Consider the following 19,853-nt stretch of genomic DNA (forward strand, 5'->3'; position numbering starts at 1 on the left):
CTCGCGAGAAGTGCTTCTACGCTCGCCCTCCGCCGTCGGCAGCGCCCTCTGGCCAAAGATTCATCCGGCTCCACGCCTCGTATCGCGAGAAAAAAAAATCGAAGCAAAGTTAATGGACAGAGGGCGCAATGCTCTCGTCTCGCGAGACTTGTGAGCGGCCATCTTGCTCCCGCCTCGGACGGAGCGCCCGGTCCGGGTCATTGGGACGCAGAGGCTCCTGCGTGGACCCTCGTTGACCATGCTGCGCCGGATGGTGCTTTCTGCGGCCGCCGCAGCGGGTGAGAGGCCTACACCCTGGTTCGGATTGTCAGGGTGATTGCAAGGGGGCGCGTCTAGGGTTATTGGAAGCGGTGGGAGGAGCGGGCGTGCAGAAGGGCGCAGCGGACTCGGGCCTCCGTGGCGTGGGAATCCCCCCGCCGGGGTGGCTCGGGGGCCTCGGGCGGGCCCCGCGGAGGCGGGGGCGGGGACGGGGGTCTCGGGCGGGCCCCGCGGGGACGGGGACGGGGGTTTCGGGCGGGCCCCGCGGGGGCTGGGGCGCGGACGGGGCAGATCGGACTCCACCTTGACTTTGCTGACCGCGCTTTGTTTATGTGCAGCGCCCTGTCTGAGGAACGCAGCCCTCCTCGGCCCGGGGTAAGTGAGGGCAGAGCGCCTCCCTCCGCCCTATCCTGCGCCGCACTGCACCTCTCTGGGACCCCTCTGAGCTGCAGGCCCGCAGTCGCCCTTCGTTAGGTGATCTAGAAAGGCCTAAAGCTCATCCCGGCAGTGCTGCTCCGTGGCCGCCTGCAGCGTTGTCGTGTCGTCCCCTGGCAAAGACTAAGGGGATAAGCGCTGTGTTGTGACCAAACTAGAAGCCAGGCTTGGGGTCCTCGAAGCTCCGCCCTTGACCTTCAGCTAGGCTTACGTGCTACAGCGGGAATCCGGAGCTTCTAAAACAAGTTTCCTTAAGTAAAACCAGAAAGCATATTATTTTTACTCTCTCAGATTCCAACTTTTACAGAGAAATCATTCACGGATTCTGTAAATATTTATCTTGCCACCTACATAACCAGATAGAAAAATGAGTGAGGCTGACGTGCGTATGTGGAGCTCACCTCCAGAGGTCGCAGCTCCAGCGTAGCGGGTTCGAGCAAGGGCCGAAGCTACAGTAACGCCCGGTTTCTCCACTGAACAAGCTGCGGGACCTCGATCTCCTCTGCAAAATGGAGATAATCGTACGTTATGGGTTAGAACTAAGAGACTGAATTCCTGTAAAATTCTGAAAACAGTGCTCAGTATATACCGTGTGCTTAGTCTTGGCATCTGTTATTAATGTTCCATAAATCCTATTAATTTCTTTTGGAATTCTCTTTCTGCTTCCAGACTTAGACTTAAATCTTGCCAAACATAATGACTTTATGCCTTGAAAAAATGGCTTTTAATTCATCTGATTAATTTTTGTGTGCACAATAAAGTGAGGCTACAATTGCTCCCAACATATCAGAGAAAAAAGAATCCATACAGACAGGTAAACAATTTTAATGAGTCACAAATAAAATGATTACAGTGTAAGATACAAGGAATGTACTCAATTTCTCCTCGTTTTCACATTCTATAATATGTCAGCAAGGCTGTCTCCTCCAAATTATATCTGGACTCTAACCATTCTTCCACTGCCACTGCTATGAACGCCCATCAGTTTTCACCTGGTCTATTTCAGTAGTCTCTTAACTAGTCTTCTTACATGTCTATTCTTGTCCCATAACAGCCCATTCTTCTACTAGCCTTAGGGATTACATAAGCCCCAGGCCCCAACAAAACCCTTCAGAGTTCCTCTTTCCACAACTTCAGTACAATGTGAATCCTGGGACCTTGACTGCTCATTGCTATACCCCTAGCACCTGACATACAGGTGAATGAATGTAAGATTGGAAAGGGCTTTATAAAGGATACGCTTGAGATGTTCTGAAGGCTGGGTGGGCTTGGCAGCCATTTAGTGAAAGACATACCAGGCAGAAAGAGCAGCATGAGGCAGGTTTTGGGGGTTTTTTTTGGGAGGGGGGGAGCTATATTTAGCCATATGTGTGTGTGTGTAAATACATATATATATATTTATTATTTATGTATAGTTCCGTATGGCTAGAGGATAGGAGAATGAAGGAAGATGAGGATATAAAATCTGACAGGTGTTGAATCATATACGCCATGTTAAAGATTTTGTTTTCTGTAGGCAGGAGAGCCTGTTGAGTTTTGTTTTTTAAGATTTTGCTTATTCATGAGAGACACAGAAAGGCAGAATCAGGCTCCAACGGTGAGTCCATGCAGGACCTGATCCCGGGATCATGACCTGAGCCAAAGATAGACAGACGCTCAACCACTGAGCCACCTGGATGTCTGGAGCCTGTTGAGTTTTTTTGGGTTTTAGGTTTGTTTTTGTTTTTTTGTTTTTAAGATTTTATTTATTTATTCATGAGAGATACAGAGAGAGAGGCAGAGACACAGGCAGAGGGAGAAGCAGGCTCCATGCAGGGAGCCTGACAACCACTGAGCCCCTCAGGTGCCTGAACCTGTTGAGTTTTAAAGTCAAATTTGCATTATAAAAGCATTGGCACTAGTGTGGAGGAGCTAAGTTTTTTTTTTTTTTTTTTTTTTAATTTTTATTTATTGATGATAGTCACACACAGAGAGAGAGGCAGAGACACAGGCAGAGGGAGAAGCAGGCTCCATGCACCTGGAGCCGGATGCGGGACTCGATCCCGGGTTGGAGGAGCTAAGTTTAAAGGGGTATTTGTTGAGAAGCAGAGAGAGACCAGGGTTTGGATTATTAAGTAGTTTAGGCCAGAGATGATGAGGGCTTAAATTAAGATAGCTAGTTCAAGAGAGGATTTGAGTTGGCCTGAAATATTTATTTATTTTATTTGTTTATTTGTTTATTTTGGCCTGAACTATTTAAATATGTGGTTCTGGGTGGCTCAGTGGTTGAGTGCCTACCTTTGGCTCAGAGCGTGATTCCAGAGTGGGGATCGGGTCCCATATCGAGCTCTGCATGGAGCCTGCTTCTCCTTCTGCCTATGTCTTTGCCTCTCTCTCTCTCTGTCTCTCATGGATAAATAAATAAAAATTTAAAAATAAATGAAAGAACCTCGAGCATGATTGTCAAATTACAAAAGTTGGTGGGCTAGCTAAAACATAGGGAAGCAGAAATAACCTTCAAACGATAAGCAGCTAACCAAAATCAATTAAATCATATAAGTCCTTACCTTGCAAAGGGATAGAGGTTGAGTGGGGAGGTGGGGGATAAAAAACATAGAGAATTTGAAGAAGACTGAGGTTGACAGCGTGAATAAAAAGATGAGGACTTTATTTCATCGTAATTTTAATGAAATGGTAATATGTTGTAACTGCTAAAAATGCAGTCCTGGGCTGTTGGAATATGAGAGTAGTTTACAAGTCTATGATAATACAATAATTCGAGCTGAGTTCTGTATACCTACCTCACTGTAGTAAACAAAACCGGGCAGCTTCTTGTGAACTGTCAGGATTGTGAGAGAACAGAGATGTTTAACCCAGATACATGGAAATTCTATGTGTTACACAGAAAAATGAAATTGGAATTAATGAATAGAGATTTCAAGTATGTACACAGCAGTTACATTTAAAGATGAACATAATTAGAGCTACCCCACACCGAAAAGGTCTGTTTCACACAATGGTTAGTTAGCACCCCATCACAGAGAATGCTCAAGTCAAAGTTCTTGCCATCAAGATGCTCACAACACAGTGAATATATAATAGGTATTCGCTTACATATTCTACTGTATGCTTAGCACCATTTGAAGCTCTTTACCTAAAATCTTCAGAGCAACCCTGTAAACTCCTTCTTTATTCCCACGCTACCTAGAGAAATCCGTGATTACAAAAGATTAATCTACTTGCTCAAAGTCAAGTGGCAGGTCTAGGATTTAAAGCCAGATAATCAGGCAGCCTGGGTGGCTCTGCGATTTAGTGCCACCTTCAGCCCAGGGTGTGATCCTGGAGACCTGGGATCGAGTCCCTCGTCAGGCTCCCTGCATGGAGCCTGTTTCTTTCTCTGCCTGTGTCTCTGCGCATCTCTCTCTCTCTCTCTCTCATAAATCTTTGAAAAAAAAATAATAAAGCCAGATAATCTGAGTATAAAATCTATGTTCTTATATATTGGAATTCTAATAAGCATACAAAGTGCTAGACACATGACTTTTAAGACCTACAGAAGGGCTTTGAGTATCGATTGGGTAGAAAGTTATATACAACTTTACTCTCGGGACGCCTGGGTGGTTCAGTGGTTGAGCATCTGCCTTCAGCCCAGGGCCTGATCCTGGAGTCCTGAGATCGAGTCCCACATTGGGCTCCCTGCATGGAGCCACCTCCTGCGTCTACCTGTGTCCGCCTCTCTCTTTCTCTCTGTATCTCTCATGAATAAATAAGTAAAATCTTTATAAAAAACAACCTTGTTTGCCTGCCACAGCTAATTATTAGACCCTAACTTTCCCATTCCTGGTCTATTCTCTTTGCATTATGACAGTAGCAAACTGCCTCAGTCCTCATCCCCATTCTTTCTACTAATTGTGCATACGTTATGTTCTCTTTAAATTTGTGTGATTGCTACCCCTAGGGCATTGCAGGCGACAAGGATCTTCCACACAGGGCAGCCGAGTCTTGCACCTGTACCCCCTCTTCCTGAATATGGAGGGAAAGTTCGTTTGGGCCTGATCCCCGAAGAATTCTTCCAGTTCCTTTATCCCAAAACTGGGGTAACAGGTGAGCATTTGCCCAGTGTTAGTACATTTAGGCGGTATAGTTTGTTTATCTAGGATTTGATGGTCTCTTACCTCTTCCGCGTATGCACAAAAATGAAGTCAAAGGTAAATTATGGAAGTAGTTCAATGTAACAGTTGTGATTTGGTTGCCCTGATTTGTCTGTGGTAAATGTGGTTGGGATTTTCACTTGATTTTATACCATTGTCTCCATTTGTTGATAAATCAGTCACTGAATGCCTGCTCTGTGCCAAGTCCTCTTCTAGGCATAGACTGTGAGCTGAGGTGCCTGCCTTCCAAGGAACACACATTCTATTATAGGATAAGCAGGATAGAAAGGAGTAACTGTATAATATATCGCCAGGTGGTGGAAAGAGCTGTGTATTAAACTAGGGTTTATTAAATTGTATGTATAAGTAAAAACAGAAGTTGGGCAATATGTATCAGGGTTCCCCCCCCCCCTTTTTTTTTTAAAGATTTTATTTATTTATCCATGAGAGACACACACACAGAGAGGCAGAGGGAGAAGCAGGCTCCATGCAGGAAGCCTGATGTGAGACCCGATTCCGGGTCTCCAGGATCACATCCCGGGCCAAAGACAGTGCTAAACCGCTGAGCCACCGGGGCTGCCCGTTTTTGTTTTGTTTTTTTTCCTTTTAATAAAGCATACACTCTTCTGCAATCTTACATTTTCATAGTGCAGTCTGCTTTCACTTAAATTATTTAATTCTCATAGCAGTCCTGTAAGATATTTGTTACCAAGAAGAACTAGAAACTAAAGTATGGGCTGAGATTTATTCTTTCTAGTTTATGTGTTGGCCTTAAACCCAAGTTCCTACTTCCGAATTCTTGTGCCTCCTACTGCTGTGAGGAGGGGATTCTGGAAGCCAAGGGTTGTTTGTTTTTTTAAACCTCCAGAGGGTGACCGAAAATAGGGTTTCTGTAACTGAAATTGCAAGAAACATTAGGGTCCTCAGATCCCCACAGGTGATTAAAATATTACCAACAATAGGCTTTTTTGCAAATTCACATTTAAAGTTTTGAATTTATGTTCAGCTTTAAGATTTATATATTAGAGACAAATTTTTAAAAGAGCTATTGAAACTTTTTATGGGAAACTGGATAAAATACATTTGAGACCCTTATTCTTGTGTTACATCCTTTGGTATTCATTTTGCTCAGAGACACTGTAAAATTCTGCCTTAAGGAGGAAGCTTTGTCCTTCCCTAGCTCTTCTGAGGCACAACAGAAAATCCTAAAGAAATGTACATCATGGTTTTATGTCCTTTCAGAACTCAACAGCTTGGTTAAAGAAAAAGATAGCTATATTTGAAGCATTATAACTAGGTGTTACAGGAATTGAGAATCCTGATTCATCCTAATAGATACATACTACTTTCTTTGGGGGGATTTTTGTTTGCTTGCTTGCTTGCTTGCTTATTTCTAGTGTCAGGTTCCTCCTATTCAGTAAAAATAGGCAGGACCGGATAAATTTTATCCTTACCAGTGTTCCCATTCAATAAATAGTATGTCTTGCACAAATTACCTAAGCAGTTGTACTAGGCACTTTACATACATTATTTCTCAGTTTCATCCACCCTGTGAAGAAAGTATTGTTCCCATCTTACAGATGAGGAAACTAAACTGAAAGATTATTTATATCATTCAGTTTCTTCTGTGTTACAGAGTCAGATTCCCTGATCTAGATCCTTTTTTTCAGCGCTACCACACTGCTCCTCAGTACAGGGTTATTTTTAATCCAGTTGCTTTAAATCATTACATAACACCTTCAACTAATCAGATGTAGAACTTTTTGTCTTTCCTTTCAGATGTAGTATATCCATCATAAAATAATTTTTCCTTCTTTTAGGACCCTACGTGCTTGGAACTGGACTTATCTTATATTCTCTGTCCAAAGAAATATATGTGATTACTGCAGAGACCTTCTCTGCCATATCAACAATAGGGTTGCTTATCTATGTAGTTAAAAAATATGGTGCCTCTATTGGAGAATTTGCTGACAAACTCAGTGAGGTAAGAACTGTAAACCTTATTTCTCATTTTAGACTATTAAAAGTATCCATACCATCAAGTGATGTTTCTGATGTTCATGTTAGGGGACAAGCATATAGAAATGAACCTAATTACGATGATTAAAATTATAAGTGTTAATGTTGGTTATTAATTTGAGATAAATACTTTTAAATCTACCAAACTGTCCAGTTTTTTCATAGTTCTGCTCATTTGACAAGATACTTCATAGTTATTGTGAGCAATTAATTATCTTTAAGGATTTGTGCATGTCTCCCAGTATATGTTTCTTCATGAGTGATTTTCACAAATGAGGAATATAACTTTGAGGAAGCGTAGAATGAAGCTATTTTTGTTACTCTCTCTGTTTTCACTGATCTTTGTTGTAAAATCATAATTGCAGCAAAAAATTGCCCAACTAGAAGAGGTGAAACAGGCTTCCATTCAACAGATCCAGGATGCAATTGATACAGAGAAGTCACAGCAGGCACTGGTTCAAAAGCGCCATTACCTTTTTGATGTCCAGAGGGTAGGTTTCAGAACCTTCTAAGGAAAATAAAATTAACCCGCTTGTGTGCATTTAAAACAAAAATCAAATTTTATGAGAATTGGTTGAATATGTTGAGCATCTAGTATTTAGAAAAGAGGTGGGGTTTGGCAATTACAAGTATTTAGATATTTAATATCTATCAAGTGGATAAATAGTTACTCTAAAATTAGAGTAAAGGTTATAAAAACATATTTTTGGATCTACACAGGACAGTAGTCATTAAATTACTGCTGACTAAAAAATGGTATTCACTATCTAAGGCCATAGGTGTAATACATGCTGTGCATTTCATATGTACTCGCTATGAGGAACTCTTACTTGACATACTTACAGTGAGGAAATCTGATACTTTAGATTCCAATTCACAAACCAAATTCAGATAGCTGTAAAGCTTTTTTACTGTGGTCAAGGCATCATTAGATTCTAAAATATACTTCATCTCTGAAACATTTCTAGGAATATGCTCAGGTATTTTTGTTTAAACAATCACATTGTTACCTACTTTGAGCCCTTGCTTTATTTTATGCCTTTTATAGTGAGATGCCCTATAATTGAAATTTTATGCTAAAGAAGCACATATGAAATGAAAAATGAGGTGGTAAGGTAAAGTATATGAAGTATTAAGGATCTAGGCCAGTATTTCTTAGTGTGGTTTGTAGTACCACATGTATCAGTCCTCTTTGGTGCAGGTTTACGAACCCAGCCCAAGACTTTGTAGATTCAGAACCTGTGTTAGGAACTGTCTAAGAATCTAGATTTTAAAAAACTGATCCCTAAAGATTCTTAAGCACATAAATGTTTAAAAAATCTCAGGAAACTTTAAAACCTCTTTCTGTACATACTTAGGTTTCAACCAGAGAATCCTTCCTACCTCATACATGATATGTACACACACAAAATTTGACTTTTGAAGATGTAGCCCTTTCATAAGAATCAGATGGTAGTCTTTATATTTTTACTTATTTTTGAAATATTTAGTGACTAGTGATAGAGCTCTTCCTGTGTGAGACTCTGGCAGGTGTTTGGGAATAAAAGAAAGTCTGCTTTTATGGAGTCTGCTTTCGAGCCAGGGGTTAAGGGGACAGAAAAAAAAATAACTGAGCAGATAAAGAATATCAAGTCCTATGTAGAACAACAAACTAGGAAAGGAAATGAGAGGGAGTTAGTTTTATTGGGCAGTCTAGAGAGGCCTCTAATATGATACTTGAACAGACACCTGAAGAAATGTTGGTGCAAGCTGTGTGGACTTCTGGGGAAATAGTATTACAGCAGAGCGAAGAAAAATTGCAAGGGCCCAAAACCTGGAAGCTTATTTGGTATGGTCAAGGAATAGTAAGGAGACCAGAATAGTTGAAGCAAATGGATGAGGAGGAGAAAAAGCAGAGAGTGGTCAGGGGCTAAATTGGGTCAAGTCTTGTAGGCTTCTCTGTGGACTCTTACCTGTCCTCTGAATAAGAAAGTCATTGAAGCTTTTAAGCAGAGGAGTAACACCATCTCACTTGTCTTTTGAAGGGTCACTCTGATTGCCTTGTTGGAAATAGCCTTCGGTCTGGTAGCATTGGTTTGAAATGCCTGCCAATTAGCCAAGTAGAGTTACGTGGTATAGACCATTACATAATATATGAGTCTGGAATTTATGGGGAGAATTCCAGGCTGAAGATTTGGGAGTCACGAGCTGACAGGTGGCACTTATAAGACAAGAACATGGTGAGGGAAAACCGGTGACAAGGACAGTTCCAGTGTGTAGTCATCCTAGTTGTTATGGTCAAGAAATAAAGGGCCTAAAATTTGCCATGGATTTAGCAACATGGAGGTTGTTGGTGACCTTATAAGGGCTATTTTAGTAAAGTGGTGGGAGTTGCTTGCAGAAAAAGTAGAAGGGAAGAAATTGAAGTCAGAGTATAGACAACTGTCAAAATTGTCAAGGAGTTTTATTGTAATGGGAGGCAAAGAAATTAGTTGCTAAGCAGAATAATTCAGAGAAAGACAAATACCATATGATTCCACTTGTGGGATTTAAGAAACAAAACAAATGAACATGGGAGGAGGAGAAAGGCAAACCAAGAGGCAGACTCTTACCTGTAGAGAACAAACTGATGGTTATTTGGCGGGGAGGGTGGGTAGTGAAGTAGGTGATGGGGATTCAGGAGTACACTTTGCTGCGATGAGCACAAGGTGATTTATGGAAGTGTCGAATCATTATATTGCACTCCTGAAACTATTACTACATTGTATGTTAACTAATTGGAATTTAAATAAAAACTTGAAAGAGAAAAAAAATAAAATTAAAAAAAACTAAAAATAAAAATTTAAAAAATTCAGAAACTATAAGGGGAAAATTTGTTAAATTGACTTCACAAAAATTTTTTATATAAAAATTAGCATAAACAAAGTTAAATGACAAACTGGGAAGAATGTGTGGGTTCCATATGACACAAAAGGGTAGTTCTTTTAGGAGAGACCAATATCCCAGTAGAAAACTAAGCCTAGGAAACAGACCATTCATAAATACATGTAAATGATTTCTAAATATGTCAATGTTCTTAGATAATGACAGTTAAAATTCGTATTTTTTCTGCTTATGAGAATAGAGAGTAAAAGGTTTTATAGTTATCATTGGTCAGGGAGTGATAGGCATTTGTGTTGCTGGTAGGACAATGACGTAGCACAATTTTATGTGGAATGTGAGTGTTAATTAAAGAGCATCGGCTTTATAGCCTGGCTCCTTGTATTCAGATCTTGGTTTGCTTCACATTTTATTAGCTCTGTACAAATAGAACAACCTTGGACAAATTCCATAGCATCTGCCTCAATTTCTTTACTGGAAGTTGTATATAATAATAACTATGCCATGGTATGATTATAAGACTAAATTGACACATAGTTTGTAGAACATAGTAGATAATCAACATGTTATTAGAGCAAGTATTTACACATAAGTGCAAAGACAACAGATGTAGCATTATTTCTAGTAGAAAAAATTTGAAGCAGTCTAATGTATTAATAGAGCTTGGTTAAATAAACTCTGGATTACGGGACACCAGTATAGTAGAATTCAATGTAACTTAAAATTGTGGTGGGTCTTTATGTCATAATTCGTAAAAGTGATGTGTGTGTGCATGTGCATACCTGCCTATACCTGTATTTTGTTTATTGAAAATTTCTGTGAGGGAGTTACAGGACGTACAGGAAGATGGTGGCCTTGGGTGGGCTGGAAGAAACTTACTGTATATACTTTGTTTTTGTTTTTTTTTAAGATTTTATTTATTTATTCATGAGAGACCCTGAGAGAGAGAAAGACAGGCAGAAACGCAGGCAGAGGGAGAAGCAGGCTCCCTGCAGGGAGCCTGACGGATTCGATCCCGGGTCTCCAGGATCAGGCCCTGGGCTGAAGGCAGGCGCTAAACTGCTGAGCCACCCAGGGATCCCACTGTGTATACTTTTAAATATATTTTTACCACATCCTAGCAGAGTTTGTTTAGCACATGTATCTCTTACCCATTCATATTAAATAAAACCATTTTGCATAAAGTACAAGAAAGTGGTGGGGTATTCTAACCGGCGGAATCGCAGAGTGGAAGTGACCCTTCAACGATGCAGACTTTTTCATCAATTCTTAATTTTGCTTCAGAATAACATTGCTATGGCACTGGAGCTCACTTACCGGGAACGGCTGCATAGAGTGTACAGGGAAGTGAAGAATCGCCTAGACTATCACATCTCTGTGCAGAATATGATGCGTCGAAAGGAACAAGAACACATGATAAACTGGGTGGAGAAGCATGTGGTGCAGAGCATATCTGCCCAGCAGGTACATGGTGTCCTGAAGTTTCTGGAATTGTATTGACTTCTCACAAACCTCTGCTGATGCTCTGGTACAATAGGAATAGCTGGCAAGGAGTCATTAGCCTAGAGACGATGGGGTCGCCCTGCTTCATTGTTCTGGGAACACAGAACAATGCACAGCTACCTTGGTGGCCTTCCTCTTCCTCAGAATTTGGTCACCAAAGGGTCTCTTGCTGTCAGAGACAGTGACAGTTGAGAACACTGTGGCACACTTATATTCAAGTTCTGTCACTTAGGAAATGCTAACCAACATAGTTCATTTCTCTGTACAATAGACTGGATAAAGTTATTCCTGAGTCCCTTTCATTTCCTAATTCCATGATCTCTATTCCATTTCCTCTTCCCAGCCACTTACATCATTGGTCTTGAACAGAAAAGAAATGTTTATTACTCACCTAAATTTGTTTTCCTTTTCTAAAGTTTATATATTTTTTTATTATGATTTGATTTCTCTCCCAAATATATAGAGTATGTAGATATTTATGACCATTTTCTGTTGTAATCATCAGGGATTAGAAGAAGTGTTTTGTCTACCAACAATTAAAGGATTTTTTTTTCCAGTAAATTCTTTTTTTTTTTTTTTTTTTTTTAAATTTATTTATAGTCACACACACAGAGAGAGAGGGGGGTGGGGCAGAGACATAGGCAGAGGGAGAAGCAGGCTCCATGCACCGGGAACCCGACATGGGATTCGATCCCGGGTCTCCAGGATCGCGCCCTGGGCCAAAGGCTGGCGCTAAACTGCTGCGCCACCCAGGGATCCCTCCAGTAAATTCTTTTGCATAAAAGTAACATACTTAGGAATTGAGGAAAACACAAAAAAAATAAGAGACAAATTTTTATTCTTGACATTTCTGTGATTGTTGTTAGGCTGCTGTTTTTCAAGCAGCTGTTAGCTATGCAAGCTAACATCGTTGGCACGTGGTTATAGCAGCATCTGGCTTCCCGTTCTATATAGATTTCACTCATAAAAGCTGTGAGCCAGGGGATTTTTAACTAATTCCCTGGATTTGCTTAGAATAAATTGCATCCCTCTGTGGTACATAAAATATTCCTAGTAATCTGTTATGTCATCTTGAGATTGTGTAGGAATCTCAAGATCTTCTAGGAGGTATCCTTTAGAATTACAGTGTTTTGTGCCCTTCTGTGATTTGGAGACGTCTAAACAGATTTCTCTTTCCTTGTCACAGGAAAAGGAGACAATTGCCAAGTGTATTGCAGATCTAAAGCTGCTTGCAAAGAAGGCTCAATCACAGCCAGTTCTCTAAATGCATCTATCCCGGTGGAGAGAGCTAGAAGCAATTAACTAGCCTGTGACATCTTTCTGTTAACCTTTCCTAAAATGAAAAGTTTGTTTCATATAGTGAGAAAATTAAAATGATCTATTTGCCAGTGAGCGGTTTTTCATCCTTCTTGCTTGTATTTTGAGTTCCATGATCACTTTTGAAAGACCAGTTTGCTTTTAATAAAATTTGTTGGCTAAGATTACCAAGTTATAGCTTAAACTTGTAATTAATTCTACTATCTTGCACTTTATAAGTGACAGTTAAAACTAGATTTTTCAAGTTGCATAATATTCTGAACTATTTTAACATATGGCTAAAAACTAAACATATTATTGAACTGATAATTCAGTGGTAAACTATTTCTGGCTAACAGGTAATAGGAAATTTAAAGCTTTTTATTAATCTTAAAATAACTAAAGAAAATGTGTATCAAGTCACATTGGTTTTATTGTTTTAGTAATATGTCATAGAAAATATCATGAACCTGACGTGTCATAAAATTATCGTAAAGAGTCTAGCATTAAAGTCAGAAAACTCTGCCTTTCCATAGGTTTGTCTGCATTTCTATAAGGATATGCTTATACACAAAGGACGACTTTAATAGGAAATATTTGGAAATGTGTACCATTTGGATAACTGCTGTTTTCACTGACTTCCTAGGATTTTAATTTATGTAACAGTCGATTTCGGGTCAGTATTTATTGATAGCTAATGTATTCCTCTGCTATAGAAATCAGATTGACATCTTTATTGTTACTTTAATAGAGGTGTTCCAAATTATTTGTTTCACAAAGGATTTATAAATGCCTAATTTGTGCTAAGTACCATCCTGCACTGGTCATATGGAGATAAAATTTCCTCCTAGAAAGTCAAAATTCTAGAAAGGCATAAGAGTATGCGAACAATAGAGACTCTAGCACAGGTGCTTTGAGATTATAATGACAAGTACCATTTCACAAGCCTCATTTTTCTTGTACGTAACTGTCAGCATTCAGTCAGAGAAGCAGAACTACTAGGGTATAGTAATTTAAGTAGGCTTATATGGGATTGGACTTGATGCTGTTGTGGGAGCTGGTCAAGCATGGCTCTGCAAGGCTGTTAACCTTTGTTTCTGATGTAACAGCTTGAAGTCCACGGGGCAGGCTGTAAAGAGGGAAGATGGATGTAAAGTGGGAGACATGGGAACAAGTAGAAATCACAAGCACAGACTGAAACCCTTGTCATTTTTATTACCTCTGGCTTTGATGGTATGACTCCTGGAAAAGTCTCAGTCCTTTTTCACACATACCTTGTCCAAAGTTTAGAAAAGCTGAAGAATGATCCAGGGAAAGGTTGAGAAGTTGCAAGCTCAGCTACAGCTGGTGAGCCCCACATCAGCATTAACATGTATGAGCTACTAAATAGCTGTGGCTTCACACCGGCCCTCTAAAGTTGCTCAAGAATTGAATGCTTGCTCTAACCAAAACATTCAGGGACAAGAATTCTGGAAAGTTCAGCCTAACACACTTGACACATTACAAACCACCACAATAATTAGCGTATTAATAAATGTTAACCTGAATGAATAATACTTAAAGACTAATCTCAAGAAGTCCTTGAACATCAGTAAAACATGGAGAGAGCAGAAAGGTGACAGGTCAGAAAAGAAAGGCTGAGCTGGCATTTGAAAGAGGAGGTTCACCAAGAGTGAGAGGTGGGTCCAGAAAGGAGTGGCATTTGTGATTGTAGAAAAGCTAATGTAAAAAAAAAAAAAAAAAAGAAAAGCTAATGTAAGAGAGTAGCATTTTTGAAACTCAAGAAGTTATTTATGAACTATAAATAGGACATATATTGGGGTCCTTAAATGCTGTGCTCTGAAGTTAGGTTTTGTTCTGAGGAAGGGAGCCAGTGAACAGGTTTTAGCACAAGAATGACTAGATTTTTCAGAAAAGTAATTCAACAGTGGAGGACAGTTTACAGAGAGGCAAAGCTAGTTTGGCTCTGGGATCATTCAAGCCAAAAGACCTTGAAGACCTTAACTAAAGGCAGCATTAGTGAGACTTGACTGTGCCTATGGAAGAAGGGAACCATCAATATGAGTCACAGCTTTCTTAGAAGAGAACAGGTATTAGTATTGTTCCTGTGATTTGGGGTACAGGACTAACTAATGATTCAGGAAGGAAAATGAGGCTAAGTATAGAGCCATGAAGGAACGAACATCAGTGTTTGAGAAATGGCAGAGGATTCAGCAAAAGAAGAAATGGCCAGTTATTGAGGAAAACCAGAAGAGAACAGTGTCATAAACTCAAGACAGCAGAGAGTTCTGTATCAGAAGAGCCACTTTTTCAGGGGCATTAAGAGGACTTCATAGCTTGAAAGTCTTTGGTGGCCCCTCTTAGAGTAGTACTTAGGAACAGCAGGGACAGAAGGTAAATTACAGTCGTGATAAAGGATTGAAAGACTGTGAGGAAATAGACCTACATAATTTCCAGAACACTACTCACCCTCACTTGTACTGTCTGCACGTGTATTGGATACCTTACAGGCATCTCAAATGTAAGTTCAAATATCTCTTAGTCTCCACCCCCCGCCTGCTTTTCTCTAAGTCTTCTCTATCTCAGATAATGGCACCACCATTTACCCAAGTTGGTCAGCCCAAAAAACCAGGAGCATAATCCCTTTACTTTTCTATCCGTCCATGAGCAAGTCTTGTTACCTCTACTCTCAAAATTTGTCACAAATCTGTCCACTCCTACCACTGCCTAATCCAAGCTGCCATGTTTCACTTGGGTTACTGTGATTCTCTGTTGTCACACTTGCACCCCTTTTAACAATCCTCTGAAGCCAAAGTGAGCTTTATAAAATAAAAATCGAGTCCTTTCCCTCCCCTGCATTAAAAGTTGTAATGCCCTATCACATTTAGAATCTAATCCTTACTGTTATTTTTAAGATGCTATATGATCTGATCCCCAACAATCTGACCTCACCTATCACTCTCCCTGTACTGCTCTGACCACCCTTTCTTTGCTATTCCTCAAACGTCTAAACTTGTCCAGTTTGCAGCCTTTGCACAAACTTAGAGCTTCTCAGGTTGCCACAGATGGCAAATATATACTGCTTCTCAATATGTAGGACAGCCAAGCTGTTAGAGTCCTCGGGCCAATGATTCCAGGCTAAGAACAGCTTCATCTAGGGCTTCTCATCAGGCCACTTGGTTGCAGCAGAGTCTGAGGAGAGCCCCACGGTCCCCAAAACCAGAGGACCGGATGAGTGATGTCCTCTGCTCATCAACACTGAAACCTCGCCAAGAGAGTGCTGTGCCACCTGGACATAAGAAATGGCAGCCAGTTGTAGGGCACATGCTGCTTCTGTTGGGCAAGGGACCACAGATCTATATGCTGGGGGAATTTGTATGCCTATGCCCAAGGAGTATGGGACCCAAAGTGAAGCCAGTCAGTAGTGAGAGGAGGTGATAAGCCAAGCAGGGTTTCTAGAGACAAAACTCCAGTGCCGGGTCTAAATCTCTATCTTCAAATCAGAAATTTATTTCTATTTGCTAGATGTAGCTTAGTACTTACAAACGCTGCATAGTGCTTGGCTGTGCAATCTGCATATTAGAGTATCATGATGCTTTTCTAAATACATGATATGAAGAAGTCCAATTGAAGTATTTTTGTATTAGCAATAGAAATAGTTTATAATGTCAATGAAAAAAGGAAAATATTACATTCTTTTGTTATAAGTTTAGAGTGAGCATAAAAAATTTATTATCAATGATAATTAATCATCTGAAGACGATTCTAGTCAATCCAATCCCCTAATTCAGTGGAGGGGTCTCGTATTTTTTTATTGGGGTTCAATTTGCCAACATATAACATCGAATGCTCATTCCGTCAAGTGCCCCCCTCAGTGCCCGTCACCCAGTCACCCCCACCCCCTGCCCACCTCCCCTTCCACCACCCCTTGTTCGTTTCCAAGAGTTAGGTGTCTCTCGTATTCTGTCTCCCGCACTGATATTTCCCACTCATTTTCTCTCCTTTCCCCTTTATTCCCTTTCACTATTTTTTATATTCCCCAAATGAATGAGACCATATAATGTTTGTCCTTCTCCAATTGACTTATTTCACTCAGCATAATACCCTCCAGTTCCATCCAGGTTGAAGCAAATGGTGGGTATTCGTCGTTTCTAATGGCTGAGGAATATTACACTGAATACATAGACCACGTCGTCTTTATCCATTCATCTTTCGATGGACACCGAGGCTCCTTCCACAGTTTGGCTACTGTGGACATTGCTGCTAGAAACATTGGGGTGCAGGTGTCCCGGCGTTTCATTGCATCTGTATCTTTGGGGTAAATCCCCAGCAGTGCAATTGCTGGTCATAGGGCAGATCTATTTTTAACTCTTTGAGGAACCTCCACACAGTTTTCCAGAGTGGCTGCACCATTTCACATTCCCACCAACAGTGCAGGAGGGTTCCCTTTTCTCCGCATCCTCTCCAACATTTGTAGTTTCCTGCCTTGTTAATTTTCCCCATTCTCACTGGTGTGAGGTGGGATCTCATTGTGGTTTTGATTTATATTTCCCTGATGACAAGTGATGCAGAGCATTTTCTCATGTGCTTGTTGGCCATGTCTATGTCTTCCTTTCCTATGAAATTTCTGTTCATATCTTTTGCCTATTTCATGATTGGATTGTTTGTTTCTTTGTTGTTGAGTTTAATAAGCTCTTTACAGATCTTGGATACTGGCCCTTTATCTGATAGGTCATTTGCAAATATTTTCCCCCGTTCTGTAGGTTGTCTTTTAGTTTTGTTGACTGTTTCTTTTGCTGTGCAGGAGCTTTTTATCTTGATGAAGTCCCAATCATTCATTTTTGCTTTTCTTTCCCTTGCCTTCATGCAAGAAGTTGCTGTGGCCAAGTTCAAAAAGAGTATTGCCTGTGTTCTCCTCTAGGATTTGGATGGATTCTTTTTGTTTGTTTGTTTGTTTTAATTATTTTTTTCTTGGAGCTGAATTTGCAAACATAGAGCATAACACCCAGTGCTCATCCCATCAAGTGCCCCCCTCAGTGCCCATCACCCAGTCACCCCATCCCCTGCCCACCTCCCTTCCTCCTGCATTTTCTCCCCTTTCCCCTTTATTCCCTTTCACTGTTTTTTATATTCCCCAAATGAATGGATTCTTGACTCACATTTAGATCTTACATCCATTTTGAGTTTATCTTTGTATCTGGTGTAAGAGAATGGTCTAGTTTCATTCTTCTGCACGTGGCTGTCCAATTGTCCCAGCACCATTACTGAAGAGATGGTCCTTTTTCCGGTGGATAATCTTTCCTGCTTTGTCAAATATTAGTTGACCATAGAGTGGAAGGCACATTTCTGGATTCTCTATTCTGTTCCATTGATCTATGTGTCTGTTTTTGTGCCAGTACCACACTGCCTTGATGACCACAGCTTTGTAGTACAACCTGAAATCTGGCATTGTGATGCCCCTGGCTCTAGTTTTCTTTTTTAATATTCCCCTGACTATTCAGGGACTTCTCTGATTCCACAAATCTTAAGATGATTTGTTCCAACTCTCTGAAGAAAGTCCATGGTATTTTGATAAGGATTGCATTAAATGTGTACATTGCCCTGGGTAGCATTGACAGTTTCACAATATTAATTCTTCCAATCCATGAGCATTGAATATTTTTCCAACTCTTTGTGTCTTCCTCAATTTCTTTCAGAAGTGTTCTGTAGTCTTTAGGGTATAGATCCTTTACCTCTTTGGTTAGGTTTATTCCTAGGTATCTTATGTTTTGGGTACAATTGTAAATGGGATTGACTCCTTGATTTCTCTTACTTCAGTCTCAGTGTATAGAAATACCACTGATTTTTGGGCATTGATTTTGTATGCTGCCACACTGCCAAATTGCTGGATGACTTCTAGCAATCTTGGGGTAGAGTCTCGGTTTTCTATGTACAGTATCATGTCATCGGCAAAGAGGGAGAGTTTGAGTTCTTCTTTGCCAATTTGAATGCCTTTTATTTCTTTTTGTTTTATTGCTGAGGCTAGGACTTCTAGTACTATGTTGAATAGCAGTGGTGAGAGTGGACATCCCTGTCGTGTTCCTCATCTTAGGGGAAGGTGTCCCAGTGTTTCCCCATTGAGAATGATATTTGTTGTGGGCTTTTTATAGATGGCTTTTAAGATGCTGAGGAGGGGCGTGGCAAGATGGCGGAAGAGTAGGGTCCCCCAAGTCACCTGTCCCCACCAAATTACCAAGATAACCTTCAAATCATCCTGAAAATCTACGAATTCGGCCTGAGATTTAAAGAGAGAACACCTGGAATGCTACAGTGAGAAGAGTTCATGCTTCTATCAAGGTAGGAAGATGGGGAAAAAAGAAATAAACAAAAGGCCTCCAAGGTGGGGGGGGGGTGAGGAGCCGGGCTAAGGCCGGGGCGAGTGTCCCCAGGACAGGAAAGACCCGCCTGGAGAAGCGGGAGTTTCACCAATCTTCCTGGAGGGAAAGGCGCTCGCAGGGAGTTAGAGCAGGACCCCAGGAGGGCGGGGATGCCTTCAGGCTCCCTGGGACACTAACAGAGCACCTGCGCCCCAGGGAAGAGCGCCCACACCCCACGGCCCAGCTCCCTAAAGCGCTGCAGCTCCGCCCCATGGCCCCTGGAGCAGCTCAGAGGGGCTCCGGCAGAGGCTCCCCGCGGAGGGGGCTGCCGGGCCGGGAGCACGATTCCAGCAGCGCAGGCTGGGGAGCACAGTGTGCTGGGGACACAGCCCAGGATCCGGCCTCCCCCCGGGACATGCAGAGGCCAGGAGGGCCCAGGACAGCAAGGACGCTCCTGCCCGGAGCTGAGCAGATCACCAGCCCCGCCCCCGGAGCATCCAGGCCCTGCAGACGGAGAGCTCCTTAGTCACTGCAGGAGTTGAATCCAGGGCATCAGAGCTGGCTGCGGCCACTGTGGTTGTTCCTCCTGGGGCCTCACGGGGTAAACAACCCCCACTGAGCTTCACAGTGTCCTCACCGGATAAACAGCTTAAACATCTTTCACTGAGCCCTGCACCAGGTAGGGGATAAGCAGCTCCCCCAAGTGCTAACACCTGAAAATCAGCACAACAGGCCCCTCCCCCAGAAGACCAGCTAGACCAGTAGGGGAAAAACAAATTATTGATCAAGCAGCACTGGAAAGTTCCAGGGGGAAGTCGAGGGACTTACAATATACAGAATCAGAGGATACTCCCCCTTGTTTTGTTTGTTTGTTTGTTTGTTTGTTTGTTTTGATTTCTGTTTGCTTCCTCACCCTTTTTTTTCTTTTTTTTCTTTTTTTTCTTTTTTTCTTCTCTTTTTCTTCTTCCTTTTTTCTTTTTTCTTTTATTCTTTTTCT

At 41.3% G+C, this 19,853-nt stretch overlaps 1 protein-coding gene and 1 long non-coding RNA gene across 2 annotated transcripts; both read left to right on the forward strand.

Moving 5' to 3' along the window:
• Window positions 1-25: 25 nt before the first annotated feature.
• Window positions 26-12,692, forward strand: LOC140638170 (ATP synthase F(0) complex subunit B1, mitochondrial). Its single transcript, XM_072834989.1, has 7 exons — window positions 26-278; window positions 597-633; window positions 4,631-4,776; window positions 6,644-6,807; window positions 7,208-7,333; window positions 10,986-11,165; window positions 12,391-12,692. The coding sequence occupies exons 1-7, from the start codon at window positions 239-241 to the stop codon at window positions 12,466-12,468; spliced, it is 771 nt and encodes a 256-aa protein (XP_072691090.1). The 5' UTR covers window positions 26-238; the 3' UTR covers window positions 12,469-12,692.
• LOC140638172 (uncharacterized) lies at window positions 640-4,135 on the forward strand. The gene is made up of 2 exons (XR_012035344.1): window positions 640-1,214; window positions 1,363-4,135. It is a non-coding gene; the product is annotated as an uncharacterized lncRNA (long non-coding RNA).
• Window positions 12,693-19,853: the final 7,161 nt, after the last annotated feature.

Source organism: Canis lupus, chromosome 8, assembly GCF_048164855.1.
Source record: "Canis lupus baileyi chromosome 8, mCanLup2.hap1, whole genome shotgun sequence".
Lineage (NCBI taxonomy): Eukaryota > Metazoa > Chordata > Mammalia > Carnivora > Canidae > Canis > Canis lupus.

What these genes read in the sequence shown, in the direction of transcription:
- LOC140638170 (XM_072834989.1), top strand. Translation starts at nt 239, where the DNA reads ATGCTGCGCCGGATGGTGCTTTCTGCGGCCGCCGCAGCGG. An exon ending in GCAGCCCTCCTCGGCCCGGG is followed by an intron (nt 634 to 4,630) that starts GTAAGTGAGGGC and finishes TGCTACCCCTAG; the next exon opens with GGCATTGCAGGCGACAAGGA. An exon ending in TCCCAAAACTGGGGTAACAG is followed by an intron (nt 4,777 to 6,643) that starts GTGAGCATTTGC and finishes TCCTTCTTTTAG; the next exon opens with GACCCTACGTGCTTGGAACT.